The sequence below is a fragment of the Acanthochromis polyacanthus genome, chromosome 1 (genome assembly GCF_021347895.1).
Source record: "Acanthochromis polyacanthus isolate Apoly-LR-REF ecotype Palm Island chromosome 1, KAUST_Apoly_ChrSc, whole genome shotgun sequence".
NCBI classification, from domain to species: Eukaryota; Metazoa; Chordata; class Actinopteri; family Pomacentridae; genus Acanthochromis; species Acanthochromis polyacanthus.
In genome coordinates this window covers 43,427,491-43,453,197 of record NC_067113.1, presented here as the reverse complement: position 1 = coordinate 43,453,197, position 25,707 = coordinate 43,427,491, and the positions used below count along the sequence as shown (strand labels likewise).

The 25,707-nt window shown below is 39.7% G+C and overlaps 1 protein-coding gene across 1 annotated transcript in view; it reads left to right on the top strand.

Moving 5' to 3' along the window:
• Positions 1-22,706, top strand: part of nrip2 (nuclear receptor interacting protein 2) — a 48,618-nt gene extending 25,912 nt beyond the window's left edge. The window contains exons 2-6 of the mRNA XM_022212202.2: positions 4,059-4,373; positions 13,470-13,552; positions 14,118-14,215; positions 18,303-18,355; positions 19,145-22,706. Of these exons, the coding sequence (XP_022067894.1) occupies positions 4,059-4,373; positions 13,470-13,552; positions 14,118-14,215; positions 18,303-18,355; positions 19,145-19,261 (666 nt within the window). The 3' untranslated portion in view covers positions 19,262-22,706. The remainder of the gene's footprint in view (positions 1-4,058; positions 4,374-13,469; positions 13,553-14,117; positions 14,216-18,302; positions 18,356-19,144) is intronic.
• The last annotated feature ends 3,001 nt before the right edge of the window (positions 22,707-25,707 follow it).

Sequence of the window (25,707 nt, the reverse complement as noted above, 5' to 3'; positions counted from 1 at the left end):
TGATGACCTGAAAGCGTTAACCTTGAATTGGCTTTCATGACATGACAATGTGACCTTCCTTTCAGCTGGTTTGGATAGCTTTGCGCTTTTTAACTGAAGCTAAAGTTAGAAATTTAAATAAATCTGCCTGTCTGATTTCATGTTGGGAGGGGGGGAGGCTCCTAAATGCCGCAGTCAGAGCTCTGGATTCCACAGTTAAATGGATTTCACTCGCTGCAGTGTGAGAACTTTGGGCTTAAAAGTTTGCTTCTGTGACTCATCTAGAAAAACACAAAACAGAATCCCTCAACAAGCAAACAAGCCCCGTTGTTTTCATTGTTTTGTGTCATTTTGTCATTGTGTGTTTTTCTTGTTTCACTTGTGTCTTTTATCCATTTTTTGTGGCTTTGTTACATTTTTGTATCTTTTTCTGCTTTGTTTTGTGTTGTCGGTCTCATTTTTTTGTCTTGTTGTTTTGCGCTTTTGACGTTTCATGTCTTGTTTTATAGTATTTTGTCTTGTTTTTGTTGTAAAATAGTGTATTGTTCAGTTCCACATACCTGTGACTAAATGTTTTGTTCCTTTGTAGACACTCTGATCTGGAAATTGTAATGTGTAAATGATAAACTGAGGCTGAATGTTGTTGAAAGTGAATTTATTTTTCTTAGAGATTTCAGGTTGTTCATGATGTTTTGTAAAAAGATAATTCATTAAATGCGAACCTTTTCAGAATGTACTTTTTTACACTAAACCAAAGGAAAAAAATGGAGTTGTGGTTATTTATTTATAGCTTACTATGTTGTGATTTTACTGGTCCAGATCACTTGAGATCAAACTGGGCTGAATGTGGAACTAAACTAGAATGAGTTTGACATTCCTGCTTTACCCCTGTGTCAAAATTGTATATTTACATGGTTTCCCACCATTTAAATAATCCCTTCCTGCCTTCATTTAACTCCAGAACGTGCATCTATCTTACAATAAACTCTGCTTATATCTACTTGTATATATTAAAACATTCTGTGATCCACCAAAAATGACACTATCTCTGCAATCTGTACTTTTAATTGAGAAGAATTGTGCCGTATATTGCAGGTTGTAATCTAAAAGGTCCCACATTCTGTATGCTGTTTTAATTATAAAGGTGCCAAACTGTACACCAGCAGGCTATAACCTGCACATTTCAGCATATATGGGAACAAACTGTGCAGAAAAATGATTTATTTGACAGTGTGAATAACTAATTAGCAAAATAGCGGCCCTTTTCATATGAATAAATTATGTCCCTCTGGAGGCATGAGGAGAAATCTGAGTTTTCTAACTGAACAACACTTCACAGATCAGCAGCGGCACATTTCTGCCTCCTGTCGTGGCTTGTCAGAGCAGGAAATGGGCCTGTTATTGCCAAACACTTACATTACAAACTCCATCGTACTGCATGTAACATTCAGCACAGAGCAGCAAAGAATGAGCTGAACAGAATCTCATGTGATACCGCTGAGCGCTGACCCAGTTTAGGAACGACTGCAGAGCTTATCTGGAAGTAAGATTTAATAAAGTCAGTCTTTTCCTTGAAATTAAAACTCACAGTGACGATAACCTCATACAGTATGCAGTTAGATTGTTTTGTTGGGTTTTCTAAAGTTCCACTTCTTTTAATAAAACATATTAAATTAGAATCTACCCGCAGAAAAATGCTTTGTCATTGTGGTAAAACAAGTGTTTACATTTTCACCATGAAAAGGAGGGTGGAAAAGCAGAGAACATCTCAAAATATTCAAGTTTTCCTTCCATTAAAACGATCCCTTTCTGCCCTAAAATGTCTGAGCCGGATGGTGATGATTATCACGCTAATGTCCGGAGCAGCGGACACTGTTGCCAAGCAACGCTAAAGATCCTAGCCCTCAAGGCTAATGTAGTTACAGAGATTGAAACTGATAGTTGAAGTCTCACCTCCAGTTCTCACAGTTTACCACATCTCCCCGACCATTTTTCACATTCCAGCTCATCTTTACACCTTTTGTGTTTTTCTCCCTGCAAAGTGTGATTCGTTTTACAGCAAGTTGTTGCACCACAGTCTCCATTTTGTTTACATCTGCTTCCCCATGATGTTCCGTGGTACTCTACTCTCTCTGATCATCTAAATAATATCCTGTTGAGTGTGATGCACTCTTATTTTCAAATCTTCAAGGTTGCATATGTGGAAGATCAGAGAACAGAATATCCGTAAAGTTTCCCCTTAAAATCTGTGATACTTTTAAACTCCTGTAGTGTGAGCCCAGCATTAGAACCTCTTTACTGTCCTCCCTATGAGTTTTCTGGTTTCACAGGAAGACTAACCTGGCAATAGCCAGATTAATAATTGTGTAGTACTTGATAGTACTCCACAATGTCAATCTGGGACCGTTCCATGTAAATCCGTTCAGAGGAAAGAGGCACGGATTGGACAATGCAACAGTATGTCCCGCCTCTGACAGGTTTGTTTTTAGTCAATCGCGGGATCTTCACAACGAGCGGAGCCAATTGGTAGATTAAACTCTTCCCAAAACCCGTAGGTAAAAAAGCACAAACATCTTTACCATCCAGAAATGCGCAAAGCGCCTCTTGTTGTTCTTCCTTCAAAGAAGCGATAGGAGATTCAGCTAAAACTGACTTAATAGCAGCATCTACACGATCGTTGTCCTCTGTTGCCATGTTTGTTTTGATCTACTGGCGCTTGGTGTCGTCTTCACACCCGGATATCCCGCCTCACACACGAATACTGTTGCGTGATTGGCCCGTGGCAACTTGGCTCTGTACGAACAGTGAATACGGGAGCGGTGCAAGATGGTTTCTTGAGAGATTTGTGAACTCACAAATATCGCGAGAAATCAACTTACTGGCAAGGTTACAGGTAGACAGCTTGCTAATCAAATCAATCAATCAATCAAATTTTATTTATAAAGCGCCTTCCAACTGCCAAAAGGAGCACAAGGCGCTTAACAGAGTAAAATAAAATAAATAAGTAAAAACATTTTAAGAAACACACAGTTCTAAAAGGAGCTAAGCGTCAAACGCTAACATGTTTCTCTTCAAACTCAAGGGACAACTTTATTTCCAGCATAAAACTGTAACAAAGCACAAATGGCAAACAGAAATCAGAACATCACCAATACATTAACGCACATCACAAAAGGTACACCCCCTGTCAAAAGTTCTGAGACACTTTTTTCATTCAAATCAATTGGAACCCGTCTCAAAACTTTTGACAGGGGGTGTAAGTCAAACAACTTCAGTACTTCAGATAAGTACTGTCCAAGGACACAACATTGAAATAAAGCAGCAGGAGAAGCAGCAGCACTCAGATCCTCTCACGGCCCGACCAACACTGTTCGAAAATCCCCTGCTTTAACATCATTTCTATGGAAAAGTCAGTAGGGGGCACTGCCACACACGGAATTCTGAATCTCCCTCCACCCACCCCTCGAGCACACCAGCTCACCTATCACTCTGTGGACCCTGTAAAACTACTACTCTACACTACAAGTTATAGCTGTAATATTGGTGGAATTCAGTCATACTTGTTAGAACTGATTCTAAAGAAGACTAATGGTACAGAACAAACCAAGCTGACAGGATTGATTCCTTTGGTTTGTTGGGTATGAAGGCCCATAAATCTGAATGAAACATGGCAATGATTGCTTATTTCATTCCCCATGTGTCTCCTAGAATCTAAAAAGCACCATATGGAGATGTCAACAAGGTGGAAGACATCATTTTTGCTGGAGGGGTCTTTAATGTTCCACGTTTTTTTCACCCTTTAGAATAACTTTCATCTGTGAATTGAATTTCTGTAAACATGTTTGTAGGATCAGGTTTTTTTGGTTAGATGTACACGGATTATGCAGGTTTGTATACATACATTGGTTATATGTCACAGGTTAACATGTACTGTTTGCATTTTAAGCTTTTTTTTAAAGTTTAGAGGTTGAAACATCAATGGTAGCCTTCATGAACTGATCCTCTTGGTGTAAATTCCCACATCTCATCTGAGAAAAGCTGTCATCTGAGATCCACTTGTCTTCCGTCTCTCCTTCTAGCAACCTCACAGCATCGTCCAGCGCCGCCTGCTGGAGGGAAACATCCCGCGGCTGAGAGGCGAGGCCCGGGACCTCAGCGCCAGGGTTCGATCCCCGCTGGCAGACACCAAGGACGGACCCACGGACACCGAGGAGAGGAGCGAGAGCACGGCCGACGACTCCACAGAGGAGAGAGAATCTCTGGAGGAGAGCGAGAGGAGCCTCCGGTCGGACGAGGAGGACGACAGCAGCGAAGCCGGAGCCAGGCAGACGGCGGAGAAACCAGAGGGCACGGAGAGCTCGACTGCCCTCACGGCTCTGGTCATTCAATGCAAGGTAAGACACTCCATTAAACATAACGCTGGGTGCTTTGCCTCTTTCTACTACAGCATACAAAGTGGAAACAAGAGAAGATACAAAGACGGCAGCATTGGGCTCTGATGACTCATCATTTAGAGCCCGCTCTTCATTTACTTTCTCTTTACAACACATCAAAAGCTTGGCAGGACCCAGCAGCTGTCTCATAGCATCAGTACAACAGATAACTGAGTCACAGTCCAACCTGGTCAACGTGTCCACATGGACCAAAGATGAATACGCTGTAGTTACCTCAGGAACAAGCATGCAGGAGGGTGTAATGGGCAAACTGTGCGGGTTTCAGGGCACAAGGAAAGAAAAAAAAGAGGAAACTGAAACTAAAATGTATGCAGTAGACTTTTAAAACTAATTTTTAACCCATGTGGTGACCAAGAGATAATCTGGATCAGGTTTACCAAACACTGGCCCTTATAATCAGCTGACCTTTCCTTTTTTTTTTTACACTCTTCTGTAAGCCCAATTCACATGGGATTATTGTTACCTGGGGACCAATGGTGATCTGTAATAATTGCGGAGGATGTCTGTGATCTTAATTCCATGTGAATGCGCCACGTCTGTAATTTGTAAAGTAATAATTCCCCCACAAATTACCTACCATGTTTCACCAAACACCGATGTCCTGTGATAATACTAGTCCTGTGTGAATCTGCATCTTTGTGATTGTGGGGGTATTTTTAGTTCTTTTTTTTTTATTGCACGTCTTTCTCGACCTCTTTCCTGGTTGAATTATGGAGGCTGTGGTGGAAATTATTGACAGCATTTTAGGTGCAAATGCAGTAGTAGGCCGATACACAACATGTCAGATCGAGAAGAGAGAAGAGGGAAATTTGAAAGAATATCGAGATGCAATCATGCAAACTCCATGCAGAAAGATGCCAGATCGGGACATGAACTGGGGATCTTCTTGCTGTAAGGCGACAGTGATAACCACTGATATTTTTACCATTCCTCTGAAAAATGTAGTTATTGCAGGGTAGATTCAGTGGCCACATTTGTTTCAAAGACTCCTTGCTTTTTGTCCTGACACACATTTAGCTGTGTTCAAACCCTCCCACCTGTGGTGTACTTTTCAACCCAACCGTGGCTCCTTGTAAGAGTCACCACTGGCGTTGGTTATCTTACCAGTCTCACATAACGCTGATTGGGATCGGTTTTCATTATTCATTAGTGCTCTGATGACCTAATGGCATCTATGAGCCTCTGTTCTTTCTTGGTCTACATGCTCCTCACTATGAGCTCATTTTTCACTGCACTATAAAGTCTTGCAGCTCAATGGAAAAAGCACAAGGATCAATACATAATTACGGGACTTTTGAAGTTCAGTTGATATATCTTGCATACATTTTTATGGAAAGTTAAGAAAACCAAACGTTTATGTTCATTATGATCATGTCTTCACAAATTTGATAATTATTTACTATGAAAACAATCACTTATTAATAAAAAATGAGTGAATATCACTAAAATGTCAACTAAATAATCGTCCAAATTTAATAACAACCATTTTCTAATTAGCTAAACAATAATAAAATGAGCTTATTCAAAAACAGTTTTGATTGTGTTCTTTTCATTATGTTGAAATGACTCAAAAACTTGTCCAAAATGATTTGAAAATTGTCCAAAATGACTCAAAGATTGTCTGGGTCAATATAATTAGTGCTCTGGTGACCTAGGGGCATCTATGAGGCTCTGTTCTTTCCTGGTCTGCATGCTCTGTTGGGTCCCACTGCAAGACCGCAGACTGGAGTCACCAGGACGCCAGTAATAATGACTGACTTCTGGTCATAAAGCTATAATGAGATGATCACACAATAGAATATTGATGATATAAAGTAGGTGAAACAGGTGCCAGTTTGGGTTTTCATTAAATATATCACACAAACACAGTGATATCTGCGGGTCAAATTGTAGTAATAGTTTTGTTCTTCCAGCATCACAGCGTGGGAGATGGAGGACGCCTTTACATTATAAAGACACGTCAGGGAATGACTGGAGGTGGAGCTGGTCCCTGGTTAATGTGAATCACAGACTTATGGTTCACAACTGTGTTATTCATTCCACCCTCTGGTGTGGAGACTCTTCAGTTAGTTTATATATGAAACAAGTTTCTCTTTGATAAGTTAAAGACAATACACTTGTGCTCCAAACACAAAGGACGTGCACTCAGTGAAGACCTAGGATCCCTGACACACACACCAGTGTTTCCTAACACATCTCTGGGGGTCATCAGGTGGAAACCTCCCTTCAACAGTGTTTCACCTATTTAGTCCCACAACACCTCCAGGAGGCTAGGTGGTGAACTCTGGTGTCCCAGATTCACCCCTCTAGTGCCAGTTCACACTGCTCCTACACAATCCAAACAGCACTGCCACGTTCAACTGACCCAGGCCTATTTAGGAGATGCTCCAGGTAGTGACCAGCGCCGATGCTACCAATTAGCTAGTGCAAGATGTTGAGTACCTCGCACCAACTGCTAAAAAGTGACAACAAAACTATACTTCACTCTCTTCAAATCTGCTAGTACTAACTCTAAATGCTAATGCTAGCTGCAAGACTACTACAATGTCCAAAGCAAACTTGCCACTGACAAAGAAACTACATAAGGCAGCTCAGCAAACTTGCTGGTGCCACATGCTAATGCTAACCGCAAATTGCTAAAATACTTAACTATTTCAGCCAAGCTCACCACAGACAGAGACTATACAAGCAGACTTCATCTAAGATGCAAGTACCAATTGCTAACTGCTAATTGCTAATGCTATCTAAAAAGAAAAAACAAAACAGACAAAGACACAGCCACTACCTTACAACACAGACTTACCTGAAAAGCAGCATGGTCCCAGAAAGACTCCAACAGGCCACTTCCCCACCTTATCTAAACTTCCTCTTCCTGGATCATTGAGAGAGGGAAAAGAAGGCGGGGAAAGCAGAGTGAAGGAGAGAGCTTGTCCTCTGCCTCCCTCTAAAAAACTAAGATCTGTATCATGCCCCAGCCCCATCTCACGAGGATTCGTGAAACTGTCACGTAATTTTTTGTTTCGGTTTCGTGCGCACCAACACGATTTCGTCATGTTTTTCGTGCCGCTCACCACGAAATGCACACCAATGCATTTTAAACGGCGGACTTTTCGTGCCACTCAGAACATATTTCAAAAAAAACCGTGGCGAATCCAACGCTATATTTTGCATGACATCGTCCCAAACCATAACCCTAACCCAACCCTAACCATAACCTAACCATAACCCGGTGGTACACTTACCAATTTGCATAGGAATTTAAAGAATGTCCGACGGCCGCAAACGCGATCACACAAGCAGTATACGCCGATGGACAGGTTAAATCGTCATGAATCCGCCGGTATAAACCACTTTCAGATGTGATTACCACAGCGGGTTTCGTTGTGAGCAACACGAAAAACATTTCGTGGTGAGCGGCACGAAAAACATGACGAAATCGTGTTGGTGCGCACGAACCCGAAACAAAAAATTACGTGACAGTTTCACGAATCCCCGTGAGACCGGGTTGCATGCCCAAGTAGCTCATGTATTTGTAAACAATATAAACAATATAAGCTACAAAAGTGTGGAAATGAGAATAATATAGGTCTGTTTGTAACCAATAAACATGTCCTCCAAAACCACTAATCCTAGTATATTTTATTACAACATGCAGAAAGGTCACACAAAATACTCATTACTACTGATTCAGAGCCTCACCAGCAACTTTATGATATCTAGCCCCTGGAAAAAGGTCAGGCTTGTTCTGTGATTATATTATGTTAGATGTAAAGTATCTGCTCAGTCCAGTCTGGTTGAATATTTGATATTACTGAAAGGTTAGAGGGGCAAGTTTTTTTCTTAAACATCTACATTTTAGTTTTATGAATGAAACAACTTTCCAAGCCTACTAGAATACTACTGCTGTTAGTGCTGAAAGAAGTTGATTTGATTAATTTTTTTTTCAGATTTTGTCACTGCAAATTGATAGTTTGGGGGTTTTATGTTGAGAATGTTTCACTTTGGCATTCTCAGCACGCTCTGATATTTTACAGACGAAGCGACTAATTTGTTTAACTGGTTGGATTTCCATTAGCCTCCACCACAGCAGCTGCTCCAGGGGTCCATTAATTGAATAATCCCCCAAAAAATGAGACATTAATTGATTTAACTGCGGCACTCTTTATTTTAAGGCATTGCTCTGGGTATTGTTCTATTTTATTATAATTACCTATTTTATATTGTTTTCATTTTATGAGGTTTAGTGCTATCTTTATTTTTCCTTATTGTTAACCTCATTAATAATGAAAAAATGTTCCTCTTTGCTTTGATGCTCCTTTGTTAAGCACACATGTTTTAAAAATTCACATGCACTTGTACATGAGTGCAACTGTCGTGGTTCCTCTTATACATCAGGGATGTGTAGATATCAAAGAACACATCCGGTGACACTGTTGCTTTTCATGATGTAATTTTATGATCAGGAAGAACAGCATCGGTCAGACAGAGACTGTCTGGGAGGAATCAGTCAAATGAACCTCCCCGAACAACAACCGGAGGTCACTTTTATACGTTTTGGACAAGAAGGTCAAGTATGAGGTCACCACAAATAGTTCCTGCTCAAAGACCAAAATAGGAAACAGAGGGCCCCTTCAATCATCCTCCTAGATACAGAGGCCCCTAAGAGCCCCATCAGTCAACCACCTGAAGATTGGGACCCTTATTTGGACATAACCTTAAACCCTTCTGAGCAGTCAGGAGCAAACAATGCACATTCCATTCAAAACAGTTGAAAGCAGATGAAGCGCATGCCATTCTACTAAATATATTAAACAACACATGTCTCAGATCAGATACTACACAACAAGCAATATCGGAAAGCTGTAAAGTTTAGGGAAACACTTTATTGGATTTGAATCCAATCAATGACACAGACAGTCGGTTGCAGATACATACAATCATGGAAAAACTATTAGACCACCCGTTTTCTTCAAATTTTTGTTCATTTCAATGCCTGGTACCACTAAAGTTATTTTACCTGAAGAATAGAATGAACACAACAAAAAATGCAGATGATTCCATAACACTTTATGTCCTGTTTGATATGCTTAAGCTTAATTGTATTCGCAGAGTATATAAGAGGGCATTTCATGTCATAAGCAGCACTGCATATTCAAAGGCCTAGAGTGGTTTCCTGCTGACATTCAAGCCGTAGCACCACTCAGAAGCTATCAGTTCTCCAAGCTACAAGTCCAACATGGTTCTACCAAACTGCCAGCTAGTCTCCACAGGAAACGTCTTTCTACCACCAGATGACCGTCACTCATCTGTTCCTGTGTCAGGAATTGTCGTCAGACCTCCAAAGACCTTAAAAATGAGTGAAAACTGTCCAGAAATGTGACTTGTTTGGCAAGGAGACTTGGAAACCGACTTCTTGAAGCTGGTCTTTAGTCACACAGGGCAGGAAGAAGCCCTTCATCAAGGAAAGGCAGAGGAAAGCCCGGTTACTCTTTGCTGGGGATCACAAGGACTGGACTGTTGATGATTGGGCTAAGGTTCTCTTCAGGGATGAATCCAGTTTTCAGTTGATGCCTACTCCATCCAACTTACTGGTTAGGAGGAAGCCTGGAGAAGCTACAAACCAGACTGTCTGCCCCTACAGTAAAACATGGGGGTGGATCAGTGACCATCTGGGGTTGTTTCAGTTTGGGTGGAACAGGACAAATGAAGCAGGTCATGTACAGGACTACTCTTTAAAACAGTCTTCTTCCATCAGATGGAAAACTCTTTCCTGCCTCCAATGACTGGATTTTCCAACAAGACAATGATCCTTGTCACACATCAAGGTCAGTTAAAGCCTGGATGGAGAACCAGAACATCAGAACCATGTCTTGGCTGCTCAATCACCAGATCTACATCCAACTGAAAACCTGTGGAAAATCATCAAACACAAAATGGAGAACCACAAGCCCAAAAATAAAGCAAATTTGTTTGAATTAGTGCAACAGGAATGGGCTGCTGTGACAACAGAACAATGTCAGAAGCTGGTGGAGAGCATGCCAAGATGCATGGCTGCAGTCATCAAAAACAATGGTTATGAATCAGTACTAACTCCTGTGTGGATCATGAGACTAAAACAGACAGAAAAGAAAACATGGAATGCAGAAAAGCTGTTTTTGCAGAACAATGTCACAGCTATTGACGGAAGAAATGAAGTGATTTTGGCTATTATTAAGAAAACCATGAAAAAATGGCAGATATCATCTCTGAAATTAAACTCTTATGAGCTATTTTTGTTGTTATCATTATATTTGTCCAAACAAATGTACCTTTAGTGGTACCAGGCATTAAAATGAGCAAGAAATTGAAGAAAACAAGGGTGGTCTAATCATTTTTCCATAACTGTATGTATAGCTACAGAGATTATATTTTAGCCTTTCGAATTTGGATTAGAGAGACTTGCAGCCAAGCATGACACCAAAGACAGAGTCATTTTTTATCCTTTCATACAAATCAGTAAAGAGATCAAACAACTTCTGTGGTCTCCATATGTAGCATCGTTTGTGTGGTTTCTGCATGTGTGAGTACATTTAAAACCATCGTGTACTTTTCCAGTGGATTCAGCGTTTTCCCCTATTACTCAGTGTGCTTTGCTGGGTTTTATCATCAACTTTTTAAACTCAAAGTGTTCCTCAGTTACTCATTCGCCTGCTATTTTTAAACTTCAGGGATAGAGAGGGATTTTTTGCACTGGCAGGACTGAGACAAAAGAGCAGGTTTGTGGGTCTGCTGATAAGCTGGTGACGCTGCGAGGACAAAGGAGGCTCGCTCAGCCAACTCAGGCTGTACAGAGATCAAAACAAGGTACATGGAAACTGAACGTGTTTATTTCCAAGGGGGGAAATATCCCCGAGTCAAGTGGATAAGGTATTGATTTATGAAGGAGATGACGTGGAGAGAAGGATACACAGATGTGGTATATGGAGGCTGGATGGGTGCTAGCCAGTAAAAAATACAGAATATATCAGAAAATGGAGGCCTCCAGATTATAAAAATGCAATTTTTAGTGCACTTTGAAGCCATCAGATTGAAAAAAATATGGAAATGTTTACTGAATCAGTTAAAGTTAGCTGATCATAATAGTCAAGGTTCCGCATTTTGACTGCTCTGCCTGACTATAATCCATTAAAACAGCATCTAATACATACGAAATGTAACCCTGAAATGCTGATTATCTCCACATTTATGCTTCCTCTGTAAAATGTTAGCAAAAGGTGATAAACTGTTCATGGTGTTCATGTTTCAAATGTCTTGTTTTGTTCAAATAATAACCCAAACTATTTAACCATCTTCGATTAGTACAAAAAAAACCCAGAAATATTTACACTGACAAGATGAAAACAGTGTGTTTTTATAAATTCTATTGTCTTAGGAACCTTGATTAAATAACTGTTTACCAAACTGCCGCAGATTTAATAACTAAGTCGATGAATTTGCTCATTTTACAGCTCCACAGTCTGTAATTCCTCAAATATATTTCAACTGTACTAAAATGACTGAGAACATACTGTTGCTGCAGTTTATCTGAAAGCAAAAAGAAAACATAAAAGAGCAATTATTGTGGAAAAATATCTAAATTATGCATAGTCTGTTACTCGTTTAGCAGTGTGGGGGTGGTTCCGGCATACTGCTTATCTCACATACATGCGGAGCTGCCATATGTTCCGTTCACTGTCCTTATTATTTCATCGCTTTATCTCTTTTCCGCATACGACATGTTCCTCCTTGTGTACGGGTTGCATGACGTGAACTTTGGGGATGCTGAATATGGTCTTCAGAGACAACAGTTGCCATAAACCCTGACAATCTGCTGCACTATGGGTGAAACATGCCTTTGTGACGCGAAGAGGCCTGCAGGCAGCGAAGCCACCCTGAGATAAAGAAGAAAAATGTCAGTGGAAATTAGGGATAAGCTGCCTGCTAGCAGCACTGCAGTTAAATTCAGTGAAAGATGAAATGCGGAGATGTTTTGGAAATATGCTTATTTGCTTTTGTTGCTGGCTGTAACATGAGATAGGATGGTGGCCCTGCCAAATAGTTATGGGGGATCTTGTTTTGCCACTGAAATGGCTAATTCACAACAACAACTGAGCAGGTCGGCCTTATTGCACGATCAGAATTTGCAGTATTCAGCATGTTGCTTGCTGCTTGGAGGTAGATGTTGCTGTTTCATGCACAATAGAAATGACTTATTGTCTACATCTGCTGAGTCAGACGACCAAACCAGTGAAGTCGAGGGCTAAATAATAAGAAGAAACTCACTAAAAAGCTCTGTAGTGCTTATTGAAAGGATTATTTTCTGTCAGCACAGTACACATAACTTTAAAGATGATAACAATAATAAAATAACAAAGCTTTGACATTGTAAAATGTCAAATTATGAATCCTTCCTTTCCATAAATCACTCTCCTCTACACTGCGGAGTTGTTGGACCAGTGTGGTGAATGTGCACGTGTGACTCACTTGCTTAATATTTCATGCTCCAGTGATGCATGAGTCCGAAAAAATCAAAGTGCACTCAACAAACTAAAGAATCTGCATCTTCCGTCAGCAATATGAGTAATATATCAGCTAATAAACAAAAAACCAGCTCATGTGGTCTGTAATCATACACAGAATGTCTCTGGTGGTTTGTTTTTAACCTGAATATGAGCGTGAGGCAGCTCAACCAAACACCTGCAGCAGAATCAATACGGATCAGGTTACAGACAAAATAGCATCTGACACCAAAAAAACAAGGCTCAGGTTGGAACCGCTCCACTAATGGAAGATTTGTTTGTTTCAACTAAGTTAATTAACATTTAAAGTGGACTTTATTTTTCAGTTTTGTGAGCGCATGGCAGCCAAAGGCATTTATTCAAAAGAGGGAAGATCAGTGGCTTTGAAAGCTGTGTGCATGTGCCACCGTGACTGGCTGTTTCCTCGTGTGCGACAGTGCCAGACCGAAGTGGAAAAATCACACTGTGACACCAAATCTCCCCTCTGTCTTCCCCACAGTGCTGCGAGGCTGAAGTCAAAGCATCCATCAACACTGGCAGCCAACATAACCACATCTCCACCTCCTGCTGCCAGAGGCTGGGGTAAGAAACTCCTCTCTGATCTGCAGGTACACGTTGTAGGCAGTTTAGGAAATGCTCTGACAAACAAATCAAGCAAATACAAATAGCGAATACACAAATAGAGAAACCAAGGGAAAGGAGATTACATTATAGGAAAAGAAAGTGAATGAACTGGATTTTAAAAATAAGCCTTAAAGGAAGATTAAATAAGACAGCATATAAACTCTGAAGACAGTTTCTCCAGAATCTTATGACTTGATGTCACCTTCATCTTGATAAAAGACGTTAAAAAGCAAAATAAAGCTCCGACTTTACAACATTGGCTACAGTGTAAGAAAGATATATAGTTATTATCCTCGTTTAAAATCAGCTGTAAGCAGTAAAACATGCTAAAAGTGATGTTTCTCTCCGGAATCCCAGTTATTAAATCCCTGCTACACAAACTTTTGATGGACAGTTTAATAAAAAAGCTGGTTATTCATCATAAGAGGAGTCAGTTTCTGAGAGACAGCCACTCCAGCTACGCAGATGAAAGTTTATGAACTATTAAAGCTATATTTTAGTGACCGTCTGTGTGTGCTGTTAGACTGGTTCCTAGTTCACCATGTGGAGGCAGCAGCTCGGTGACGGATCTGCAGCTGCAGCTGGGCAGGCAGACACTCAGGTGTTCGGCGTATGTCAAAGGTAAGAATGTCACTTTGAACAAGATGTGAAACAGACCATTTGGTTGATTTGAATTTCCTAGATCAAAAGTCTGCATCCATTCAAGCAGCTCTGGAGCTGAACTTCACACAGCAGTGCTATGAGCTGAATGCTAACGTCAGCTAACAGGCTCCCAAAGACGATGCTAACATGCTGATGTTTAGAAGGTAGAATATTTACCAAGTTCACTATTTTATTTTAGCATTCTAACATTTACTGGGTCAATCTATAACTGAGGGACTTTTGAAGTCCATGGGATATATCTTGCATACATTTTCACTAAAAGTAAAAAAAAAAAAGTCTTTTATGTTCATTATGATCATGTCTTTACAAATTCTAATCATTTATTATGGAAATAATCACTTATTAATAAAAAAATGACTGGATATCATCAAAATGTCAACTAAATAACCATCCGAATTTAATAACAACCACCTTCTAATTAGCTAAACAATAACAAAATGAGTTTATTCAGAAACTGTTTTGATTGTGTTCTTTTTTATTAAGTTGAGATAATCATGACAGATATTTTTATATCAAATTTTATACTGAAAATAACAAATTGTGTCACTTTCCACTAAGTTCCTCATTACAAAAACACCTTTAAAGGAAGTGTTAATTCCAGATCACATGACCTGCTCCACATGATGTCATTTCCTCCTGAAGGAAAGACTGGCAAAACTCCAAGGCTTTCTGAGTTTTTAAATAAAAAGTAGTGTTTGAGTCAAGTGTGGATTTATTACATGTCAACAGGTTTACTACAATATCTTTATGAATATTTATCAATTTAAATTATATTCATATATATATAATATTTAGCAGAATCTTTGTGTGAAAATGCCATGTGGTGTTTGGTTATAGGTGTTGATTTTAGGCCTGAAAACAGCAAAAATGTCGACTATGATACAAAAAGTCGCACAATTATATATTGAACCTATTAATAAGCAGTGTAGTGCAAGTTCACATCTCTCAGGTCCTCAGAGTTCACAGTTAATGCTTTTTTTATTGACATGAGCTGCTCTGAACAATTCTTTTTCAGATGAATCTCCACCTACTACTCATCCAACCCCAGCGCACAGAATAGCCACATTTTTATGTTTACTGAGGCCCATTATGATCACAATATTCCAGATATCAAATGTGACCTTTCCAGATTTATGGTGTCTTAGCATGGAGATCTCTGGTTTATGTGGCCTGGCTCATATCTACTAACCAGCCTTTACTGTTGGGACTAATTCTGCAGGGATTTAGAAAGGCAGAGTGACACTAAGTGCCATAACCAGGACCTTTATTTCCTTTTCTGTGGCCTTGAATATGGTGCACGACATCTGGATAGCCGTTAAACTGATATTTAGATATTTGGACTATATACACACTTTATGGCTGATTACAGAAAATTGATCACATCTTTCAGCTTACATTTCACAGTAATGGCAGCTACTTGTTGGTGACACAACAGAGAGGGTCGCTCACTTGTCCTTAATTGCCTATTGTCCTGTAGCCCATCCCAGATTGTACAGGTCTACAGTTTTGTCCTTGGAGTCCTTAGACAGCTCTTTGGTCTTGTCCATGGTAGAGAGGTTGGAGTCTGATTGACTGAGTGTGTGGACAGGTGTCTTTAATACAGGTAACGAGTTCAAACAGGTGCAGCTAATACAAGTGGAGAATAGGAGGGCTTCTTAAAGACAAACTAACAGGTCTGTGAGAGTCAGAATTCCTGCTGGTTGGTCGGTGATCCACTATTTATTTCATGTAATAAAAAGCAAATTAAAACTCGCACCATGTGATTTTCTGGATTATTTTGTTTCGATTCTGTCTCACAGTTGAAGTGTACTTACAATAAGAAATGACAAACCTCTCCATTCTTTGTATGTGGGAAAACTTGAATCAAATACTTGAGCAGAGAGAAGAAGAACAACGGGAGCCATACTTCTTGAAGACAAATGGACTGAAGACGTACTGAGGAATTTAGTCTGATTGTTTTTATGGACCTCTATGAACTCATTTGGTGATGAGTGGTCAGTAGCACAGGCACTGGTCAAATGAGGGGAGATTAAAAAAAAAAACCCAACTTGATCTGCATCATCTAAGTCCCTTTGCATCAGTCTCCATCTCTACCAGAGTTTATTTTTATCATGAGAAAGGCCGTCTTCCTTTTAAGGATGCCTTCCTTCAGATGACTGATCTGTTTGTTTCTTTGTCCTTGGGATGTGAGGCTTGTGTTTTCTGCTTAGTGTGCAGGTGAGAATTTGATCAGAGAAAGATGTTTGCCTTCATGGATGTTACAGCAAATAGAAATTTTATGAATGTGCTTCGAAAAACAGTTTCACTTTCGCATTTTAGGAAGTCGCTTTCTTCTTAAGCTGGATTACATGAGCTGTAAGAAAACAACAAAACATCTAGCTACAGAGAGGCACAGTTGGCTTGACGTAGAATAAATATTGCAGGAGGAAATGGATAGCCATATATAACATAAAGGAACTAAAACTGATTTTTAATGCTAACGTCAGCTAACTGTCTACTGACTGCAGCTTCATAAATATGATATTGGATTAATCCTGACATTGTTTTTACACGCCATGAAGTAATGTTTTTATTAGTGGTGGTAGTTGGCAGTTTTGGGAGATATAACTGTTGCCAGAATGGAGATGATTAGCTTAGCTTAGCATAAACACTTGACTGGTTTCATTCAGGCCACACTCAGTTAATCCAACTCAAATCCTTCTGTTCCCAGCCCTCCCCCATCTCTTCAGGTGTGCCCCAGGGTTCTGTCCTGGGGCCCCTTCTCTTCATCATCTACCTCCTTCCCCTTGGCAATATCTTTCATTAATACAACATTCATTTTCACTGTTATGCAGATGACACGCAGCTCTACTTGTCCAGCAAACCCACCCTCCTCCCTCACCAACTGAAATAAAATCCTAATTCACCTCTAACCTCTTTAAACTAACTGTGACAAAACACAGATTCTTCTCATTGGAACAAAATCAACACGATGCAAAATTGACAGTTTTTCTGTCACTATTGTCATTCCTCAGTTTCTCCTTCCTCTCAGGTTAAGAGTCTGGGTGTCATCCTTGATTCCTCACTTTCCTTCCATCCAATCACATATCAATAACATCACCCGGTCTGCATATTTGTGTCTCCCTTCCTCACCCCCCATGCTACCTCCATCCCTGTTGCCTCTTTTCAAATTCAGACTCAAAACTCACCTGTTCAAAATAATCTATTCTACCTAACTGCCTCTTTCTTTATGTATGGTTTTAATCTGTTCTGTTGCATTTGTTTTTCTTGTAAAGTGACCTTGGGTGTTAGGAAAGGTGCTTACAAAGATAATGTATTGTTATTATTATAAAATGTAGAAGAAAAATGAAAAAAAACTTGTCAATTTTACCTTTTTACAGATTCTAAATCTAAAAGTGCTGCTATAATATGATCTAGTTAGCATGGGAAAGAAGTACAGATCAAAAGATTATCAGCCTGGTTGATTACTGGAACTCCTATTCAGCAATTTCTCTGCATTATCCTTTGTTTCATAAAAAAATTAATTCCTTTATAATTGCACCACTTTGGCTCTGAGGTCAAAAAAGCCATATCTGGGATGGAGCTTCATCTTGGTGTAGAGACAAGAGAGTAACATCAGTCCTTTTGTCTAAATCTTTGCAAGACATCCCTAAAATGTCAAAGTGTTGTTTTAAGAGCCCAAAAACCATACATTTATGGAGATATTATTGTGTCTATGTCCTCACTTTGAATGTTTGTCTCTCCTTTGTTATGAGGACAGTCGGTTCTCACAAGCATAAAAGACCACCAACTATGATTTATGTTGCAGTTCATCTTCACTTCTAACTAATTCCACCACACATTTAGTAGTAATATTTCTACCTGTCTCCACCTCAAAGCTCACAGGCAACCTCGCTGGTAAATATGCTTAACGGTGCTCATTTACATTGGTGATTTAACCTGGATTCAAGCTAATGCATTCATATTCAGATGAGGGGAGTTCTAAATTCAGTTTATTTCTTCCCTTCCCTCTGCCCTTATCTCTCCTCTCTCGTTTCATTTTCAGAGGATGAGGCGTTTGAGCTGTGCCTGGGTCTTCAGACTCTGTTGGAACTTAAAGTAAGTTCCTCATTTGCTTTTCTAACATTCTGCGGGCCTTATCATTTGCCTTTTGGTGTGTGTGTGTGTGTGGGTTATTAAAGCAATCCTGAAATGGCTGCATGGCTTTAAATGAGCAGAAGAGATGGAAAAACGCCTGCATGAAACTGAACATTTAAGGAGGAAAGTCTTAAAAAGAAATGAAATGTGTGTGTGCTATCTATAAGAAAGGGAGGGTGGTGTTATTTTAATGGTGCATGTGTCTATCAGCTGCCTGCTGTGAAGATAAAAAATAGATCAGAGCAGATTCAGGACTGTGCGTATTTGAAAAGTGACATTTAAATCCAACCAATAGAGCAGGGATAGTGCTGCTCTTATTTCTATAATATGTGCACTGTGTCTAGTTATCCTGTAAAAATCTAATTAGAGTGACACTTCAGGGTGTGAAAGGAACATGAGCTCTAATTCGGTAAATCAGCTCCTCAGGACTTTGTGAGGTAAGATGAACATTTCAGCCGCGAGCTCCTCCCTATACTTAGCTTTCGCAGGAACTTTCTGCAAGAGCAGCGTTAGTAATTAATTAAGACTAGTGGTGCAAACGACCAGGGGTGCGGGAGAAATGTTGTAGAAGTGCAGAATATAGTTGAAATAACACAGATAATCATCTCCCGACTGCAGTTCTCTCCAGTTCTGTAGCGTTTTATAGCATATTTCAGGTTATTGTTTTAGTTCTCCGGCCTGCAACTTTACTGCTTTGGTTCGGTCTTTGCCATTTTAACGCCTTGTCTCACCATGTGACTCCTCTCGTAGTGCTGCCTGGATCTGAGCAGTCGGGTCCTGAAGCTGCAGGGCTGTGGAGAGGAGCTGCCTTTCCTGAAGCCTTCGCCCGACAGCCAGTGCCATCACGACACCAACGAGAACCTGTGAGCCCGACTCGACGGCGGCGACCACTTCCTCTTGGCCTGACCGGCTGCAGCAGCGTGGCCCCGAGCCGTTCGTGTCCGGAACCGTCCAATCACAGCGTCTCTCACTGCCAGAACCATGGATGAGCGTTCGCCTCGGTCGCTCTTGAGTTTACATCTTTGTGTTCGTAGAGAGATTTGCCATGATTATCTCTTCTATTGAATTAGTCTAGTTTGCAGAGGGAAATCCAATCTCTGTGAGTTCAATCATTCTTTATGAGTATACTGTATGTTCAGATCAGTTCCTCTGTTGAGCTGCTTGGGGAAAACCATGATAATCATTTCAAGTGAACTTTTAGTGGAATATTTTGTGATTTGACTGTGAAAAATGGCTAACAATCAAAGTAAATAAAAATATATTAATTGCAAACCTAAATCGTTTTAGTTAGGTGTTGTAACAGGAATGGTTTGACATTTGGGGACATAAATTTGTTCTTTTTGAAAAGATCGACACCGCATGAGTCTGTTAGCCAGTTAGCTTAAGTCCTGCATCTGTCTGACAGCAGCTCTGTCTGCCTACAGCACTACTAATATTTATAGACTATAGCTTCTCTGGGAAATCTATACCTGCATTGAAATCTACAAACAAAAACGATTTTATGATTAGGAAAATCACTCCAGATTAGAAAACAGTTGCATAAGCACAAAACAGCCTGTAAGACTGCCATCTGACGTTTTTACATTTCAGTGTTTTTATGGAATAAGCCCATGCCTTCTTTGTCCGATAAATCCCCAACTCTTTGCTCATTAGTTTTAGCTAACGAGCTAAGCTGTTAGCTGTTTTTCCAACCATTATTACCGATAGCCATTCTACCATTTATCCACAACATTTAACAAACTATTTCTGCTCTTTAACCGTAACTTTGGCCAATTTAGACACTTTGTCTAAGGATATTTCCACCATGTAGCTATGTAGTCTACTGTTTTCTCACTGTGTATCCATAACCTTTAGCTAGCAGTGTCTATTCAGTATTTTCATCTGGTATTTTTTAACTATTATCCATGACTTTTACCTATTTTACTTGTTTATCCTACCATTATTTTAGCTAATTGTTGTACTTCCATCATTTATTTTGATTTTTTTTAGCTAAATTCTGCCTTTATATCCTTTGGTAATTGGTTGCTCTTTACCTATACCATGAAATGATGACTAATTTATGTATTAATTTTAGTTTAAACCTGTTTATATATAACTTGAAGCTAGTTTTCTCTGAATCTTTCCTGCTACACATATATTCACTCAAGTTGTGGAAGCTTTCACCGAAAGGAAAGATACCCATTCTACCCTTAGTTGGGAATCACTGGCTTAAACACATTTCCACGACATGCTCATTAGCGAGCTTCAGGGGTACTGCTCGGCTTATTTTGTTGCTTTTGGACAGAACCAGGCTACCTCTTTCAACCACCAGATTGCGACTGTAGTCTTACATTTACCAGCTACGTATGAGCGGTAACTTCTCAACATCATCCAAAAATGTGAACAAAAATGTTCTTAAATGTCAAACGATCCTTTAAGAATCACCATGACTCATCTAAAAAGTGTTTGTACTCAGGATGACCTTGACAATGTGTTCAAAGAAAGAAGTTTTTTGAAGTCCTGTGTAATTAGTTCTGGATCAGGTAACCTCCTTCAGAGACAAGGATGGATTCTAGTTGAGAATTTTAAGGAAAATACCACAATGTCTGAGGTACTTATCTATATTCAGCTCTGTAAAGCCCCTTCACTCTTTCTTTCCTCATCAAAAGACTGACATGGTTGCTTTTTTTCCAGCGTGTCACGATGGCCCGGAGGCTGAATTATGGTAGTTCCCTATAAATCCCCTCGAATAAAAATAGACTTCAGGCCAGCCAGCCCAATATACTTGAGTCAGACTCAGCTACAGAAATATCAAAACATTCCATCTGCATGACTTTGTAAAGTTCTGCCTTTGTATAAGTCTGCATGTTTGTGCACTAGTCTGATTGTGTCATGTTGCGTTGAGTCAAAGCGGGGTTTTTCTGCCTTAGAACGGCTCCTGTTTCACATGGGAATAAAAAGTGGAATGGGTCCCATCGTCCCCGAGAGCTCCGGTCACAACAAGCTGCCAAATCCGACCCCAGCTGCCTTCCCTCTCTCTGCCTCTTTCAGGAGATTTTAATCACTCGGCCATGGTCTTCAAGCCCACGCTCCTCTCCATCCAGAGGACCCGGCCCTCTTTGTGTATTTAACACCTTTTTGGCTGATGTTGTTCACTCTGACACCTCATGTTTGCGAATTTTCCCGTCACAAGAGAATGAAAGAAAAAGAAAAAAAGACTCCCCCACTCCAGTGCCACCTGCCTCTCTCGTCTCCGTGTCTTCATGGCGTCAAGAATCAGGAACTCTGCCTCAGATGTGCTCACCGAAGGCCATCACGCTCTGCTTTAACCCTCCTGTTGTCTTCATTTACAGGCACTGAATAAGATTGTTTCCTTGTCTGAAAAAAATACAAAAATTCAGCAAAAAATTGCAGAAAATTTGCAAAAACCTTCAGGAAGAGTTTCCCTTAAAGGTTCCCAAATTTTGCAAGAGAATTCTTGTAAATATTTTCAAAACATGAGGAAAAATCTTCCAAAAAAATCCTAAAAATATCTAAAGAGATTCCACATATATCAGCAAAACTTCATACTTTTTTATGTTTCTTTTTTTTCCACCAAAAAAAAATGACACAAAAGACAAAAGACACAAAACATTTAGTCACAGGTGTCTGGAACCGAATGATATAGTGTTTTACTGTATGGTCAAAATGACAAAAGTCAGACTAAAAAACAAAAACAAGACAAAATATTACAAAAATGAGACACAAAATGACAAAAGCAAGAAACAAAGCAACAAAAATGAGACAAATGACACGAAACTAAACAAAACAGAGACAAAAATTAGACAAAAGTTGCAAAGCGACAAAAAACGAACAAAAACAAGACAAAAAATGACACAAATGAGACAAAATATTCCCCTAAAAAAACATTTTGCTGGATTTTGGTAGATTTGTTTTGTGACTGTTCTTAAGAAACATTTTTAACTTTTCCACCAAAAAATAAAAAAAAAATTCCCAAAATTCTGAAAATGTGGACATCAGAAGTTTCACTGTGAAAACACATTTTTTCCCCTCCACTTTTTCAAACTTTATAACGGGTTAATTTGACCTGCAGGACAACAGGAGGGTTAGCAGCCCCGGAGCCACGCCGTGCTTTTGGCCGTGCTACAGCATCCATCTAACCTCCCGTTGATCATCCACGCGTAGATTGGCGATGTTTTTGTTTCTCTTTGACGTACTAGTGACCTTCCTATGCTGTGTGAGAGGAATCAATGTGTGACAGAAATTTATTTTTGGTGTTTTATCTTCTTCTGAACAGTATTTTCTCTGCCTAATAAAATATGTATTCTGGCTAGCTCGGTTTGGGCTCATAATGTTGATATTTTGTGATGGAAATAAAGCAATATAACGTGAAGGGGATAACCAGTTAGCATCTCCAAACACTGTCTGTCTGCGTGAGATGAATCAGCAGACTGGTGGTGGGAGGAACACACATTGATTCCCATGATCTGTACCAGAAGAACACCCCTCAGTCTGCCCCTTACTGGCACATCCAGCTAAATAAAGAACTGTCATGTCCGAACAGAGAAAGCAGATGTTCCCACAGCACCATCAGCTTCCACAGTTGACCCCTCTGACTATTGAAGGTCCCCGTCCTTCTGTACTCCTATTTTTTATATGACAAAGACTAAACACAGTCCACATCAAGGCTGTCAGTCTCAAATTAAGTTTAAAGTCCAACAGGGCAGGTCTAAGGAAAGTCTAAGGCAGTTCAGGTTCCACATTCAGCCCAATTTGATCTCCAGTGACCAGTAAAATCACAGCATAATAACCTATTAATAACCACAACTCCAAATATTTCCTTTGTTTTAGCCAGGCGTGAACTAACCGTGACGTCACCCGTTGGTTTCAACGCTGAGAAAATGAAGCCCGGATTTTGCTACTTCCTGGTCGCCATTTTGGATTTTTTGGAGCCAGTGACGTAAAAAGCGTCATCAAACAGACTGGACCGGAGAGCAACTCGGGGCAGGACCCGTCAATGGGCGGGCCAGACTGAGAGCTGAAGACTCTCTTATCCCGCCCACATTTTATCGCAGAGGCTTCTGTTGCTGCTTTCGGAATTCAGCCTCGCCCTAAAGGATCTGTCAATCATTCCAGACAAGACTGTCAATCAAGTATAGCCACGCCCCCTGGCTCCACCAACTTTAACGATTTATTTAAAATTCAGTATTGATTTATTTTAAGATCGGCCACCTGATCTCTCATTTTGACCATGAAAACTAACGGGAAAAAAATCCTGAGCTGTACAAAATCAGTCTATCAAATTTTATTTTTTCCGGTGATGAATTGCGGTCTATGGAGCAAAAGCTTTTTGGAGCCAACCCTAGCGGACGGCGTGATGTTGCAAGTTTTTGACACTTCCCGGGTGCTTCATTTTTGGAGCCAGATGCTACGTCCATCTTTATATACAGTCTATGGTTTAGCGCAAAAAAGCACATTTTGAAAATATTCACATTTAAGGAATTATCTTTTTACAAAACATTACGAACAAACTGAAATTTTTTAACAAAAATAAGTTCAATTTCAACAACATTCAGCCTCAGTTTATCATTTCCACATTACAACTTCCAGATCACAGAGTGTCTACAAAGGAACACAACATTTAGTTACAGCTATCTGGAACTGAATAATATAACATTTTATTTTATTATTAAAATGACAAAAGTAAGACAAAAAAATGACAAAAAAAATAACAAACACAAAACAAAATATTACAAATATGAGACAACAACAATAGTGAGAAACAAAATGACAAAAAATGAGACAAACGACATGAAACAGAATAAAGAGATAAAAAATTAAAAGTTACAAATTGACAAAAAATGCACAAAAAAGAGACAGGAAATTACACAAATGAGACAAAAAAAATGACAAAAAAGAAACAAAGCAACAAAAACAAAATGAAGCAAGACAAAAAAACACAAAACGGTGAACAAAGCAAAACAAAATGACAACAATAAGACAAAGAAAACATTTATTCACAGGGATCTATAACTAAATGATTTAGTATTTTACTTTATGATCAAAATGACAAAAGTCAGACAAAGAAAGACAGAAAACAAGAAAAACGAGACAAAATATTACAAAAACAAGAGCAATCTGAGATTTCTGACCTCCACCAAGGGAAGATGATACGAAGTTGGAAAATCTAAATCCGGATCCAGAATGCAGATCCTTAATTGGATCAACACAAAATTTGAATGGAGTCTTCCCTGGGCCAAGATCCACCTCTGGTGAAAATTTCGCGAAGATCCGACAAGTAGTTTCCAAGAAATCCTGTCCACAGACACGCACACAGACAGACAAATAAATAAACGGACCCGATCGCATAACCTCCTTGGCGGAGGTAATGAGACACAAAATGACAAAAGCAAGACAATTAGTCTTAATTGTTCTTAAACTTCACGGAATATTTCCATATTAGAGTTTTGCTTTCAAGATTCAAGAAACACGAGTGAAATCTTTTCTCGTCATGTCTTCATCTTTATGGTTGAAGTATACCCCTCTGCTGTACGTTAAAAAGGCCTCAAACCACAAGAAGAACAGGAAAAAGAACACCACATAGCAAAACTAATGAGATCAGAAGGGAAACCTGGAAGTGCACAGCGGAGGAAACATCTCACAAAATCAGTCACAACTATTCTTTTGCACAGGGACACATCTGCATGATTTAATTTCTGCTTTGCCACATCTGTTTCCTCACAGAACAACAGGCCGCACTCGTCTTGTCAGAGCTGTCAGGCGACGCTTTATTTTTGTCACGCTTCATGTGACAGTCACCCTCACCAGTAAGGCAGGGAACACGGGGAAAGAGCAAATTTTACAGCAAACCTTGTTAGAGATGATCCCCCTCAATCCGCCCCCCTCACTCATTTTGAGTCGCTTTGCACACCACATCCTGTTAGCACTGGAGCTGGTAACACCTCTGGGTGGAAAGTACCATTAGTCAAGAGTTCTGACAGAAAGCACGATGTGGTCTTGCTTTTCTTGAGACAAACGTACAGCACACGCTTCATCTCTAAACCACACACTGATCACATGCAGGCACTTGAGACAAACAAGAAAAGGTTTGCGTCGATTTCATGACGTAAAGTTTAAAGCAGCAGATAACTGCTAAATGAGATGCAAATAAGACACAAACCCACAAAAAAGAGACACAAAATGGCAAAAATGAGACACAAAACGACAAAAAATGAGACATAAATTACACAGTAAGACACAAAATGACAAAAATCATACACAAAATTACAAAACGAGAAACGAAATGACAAAAATGAGACACAAAAGGAAACACA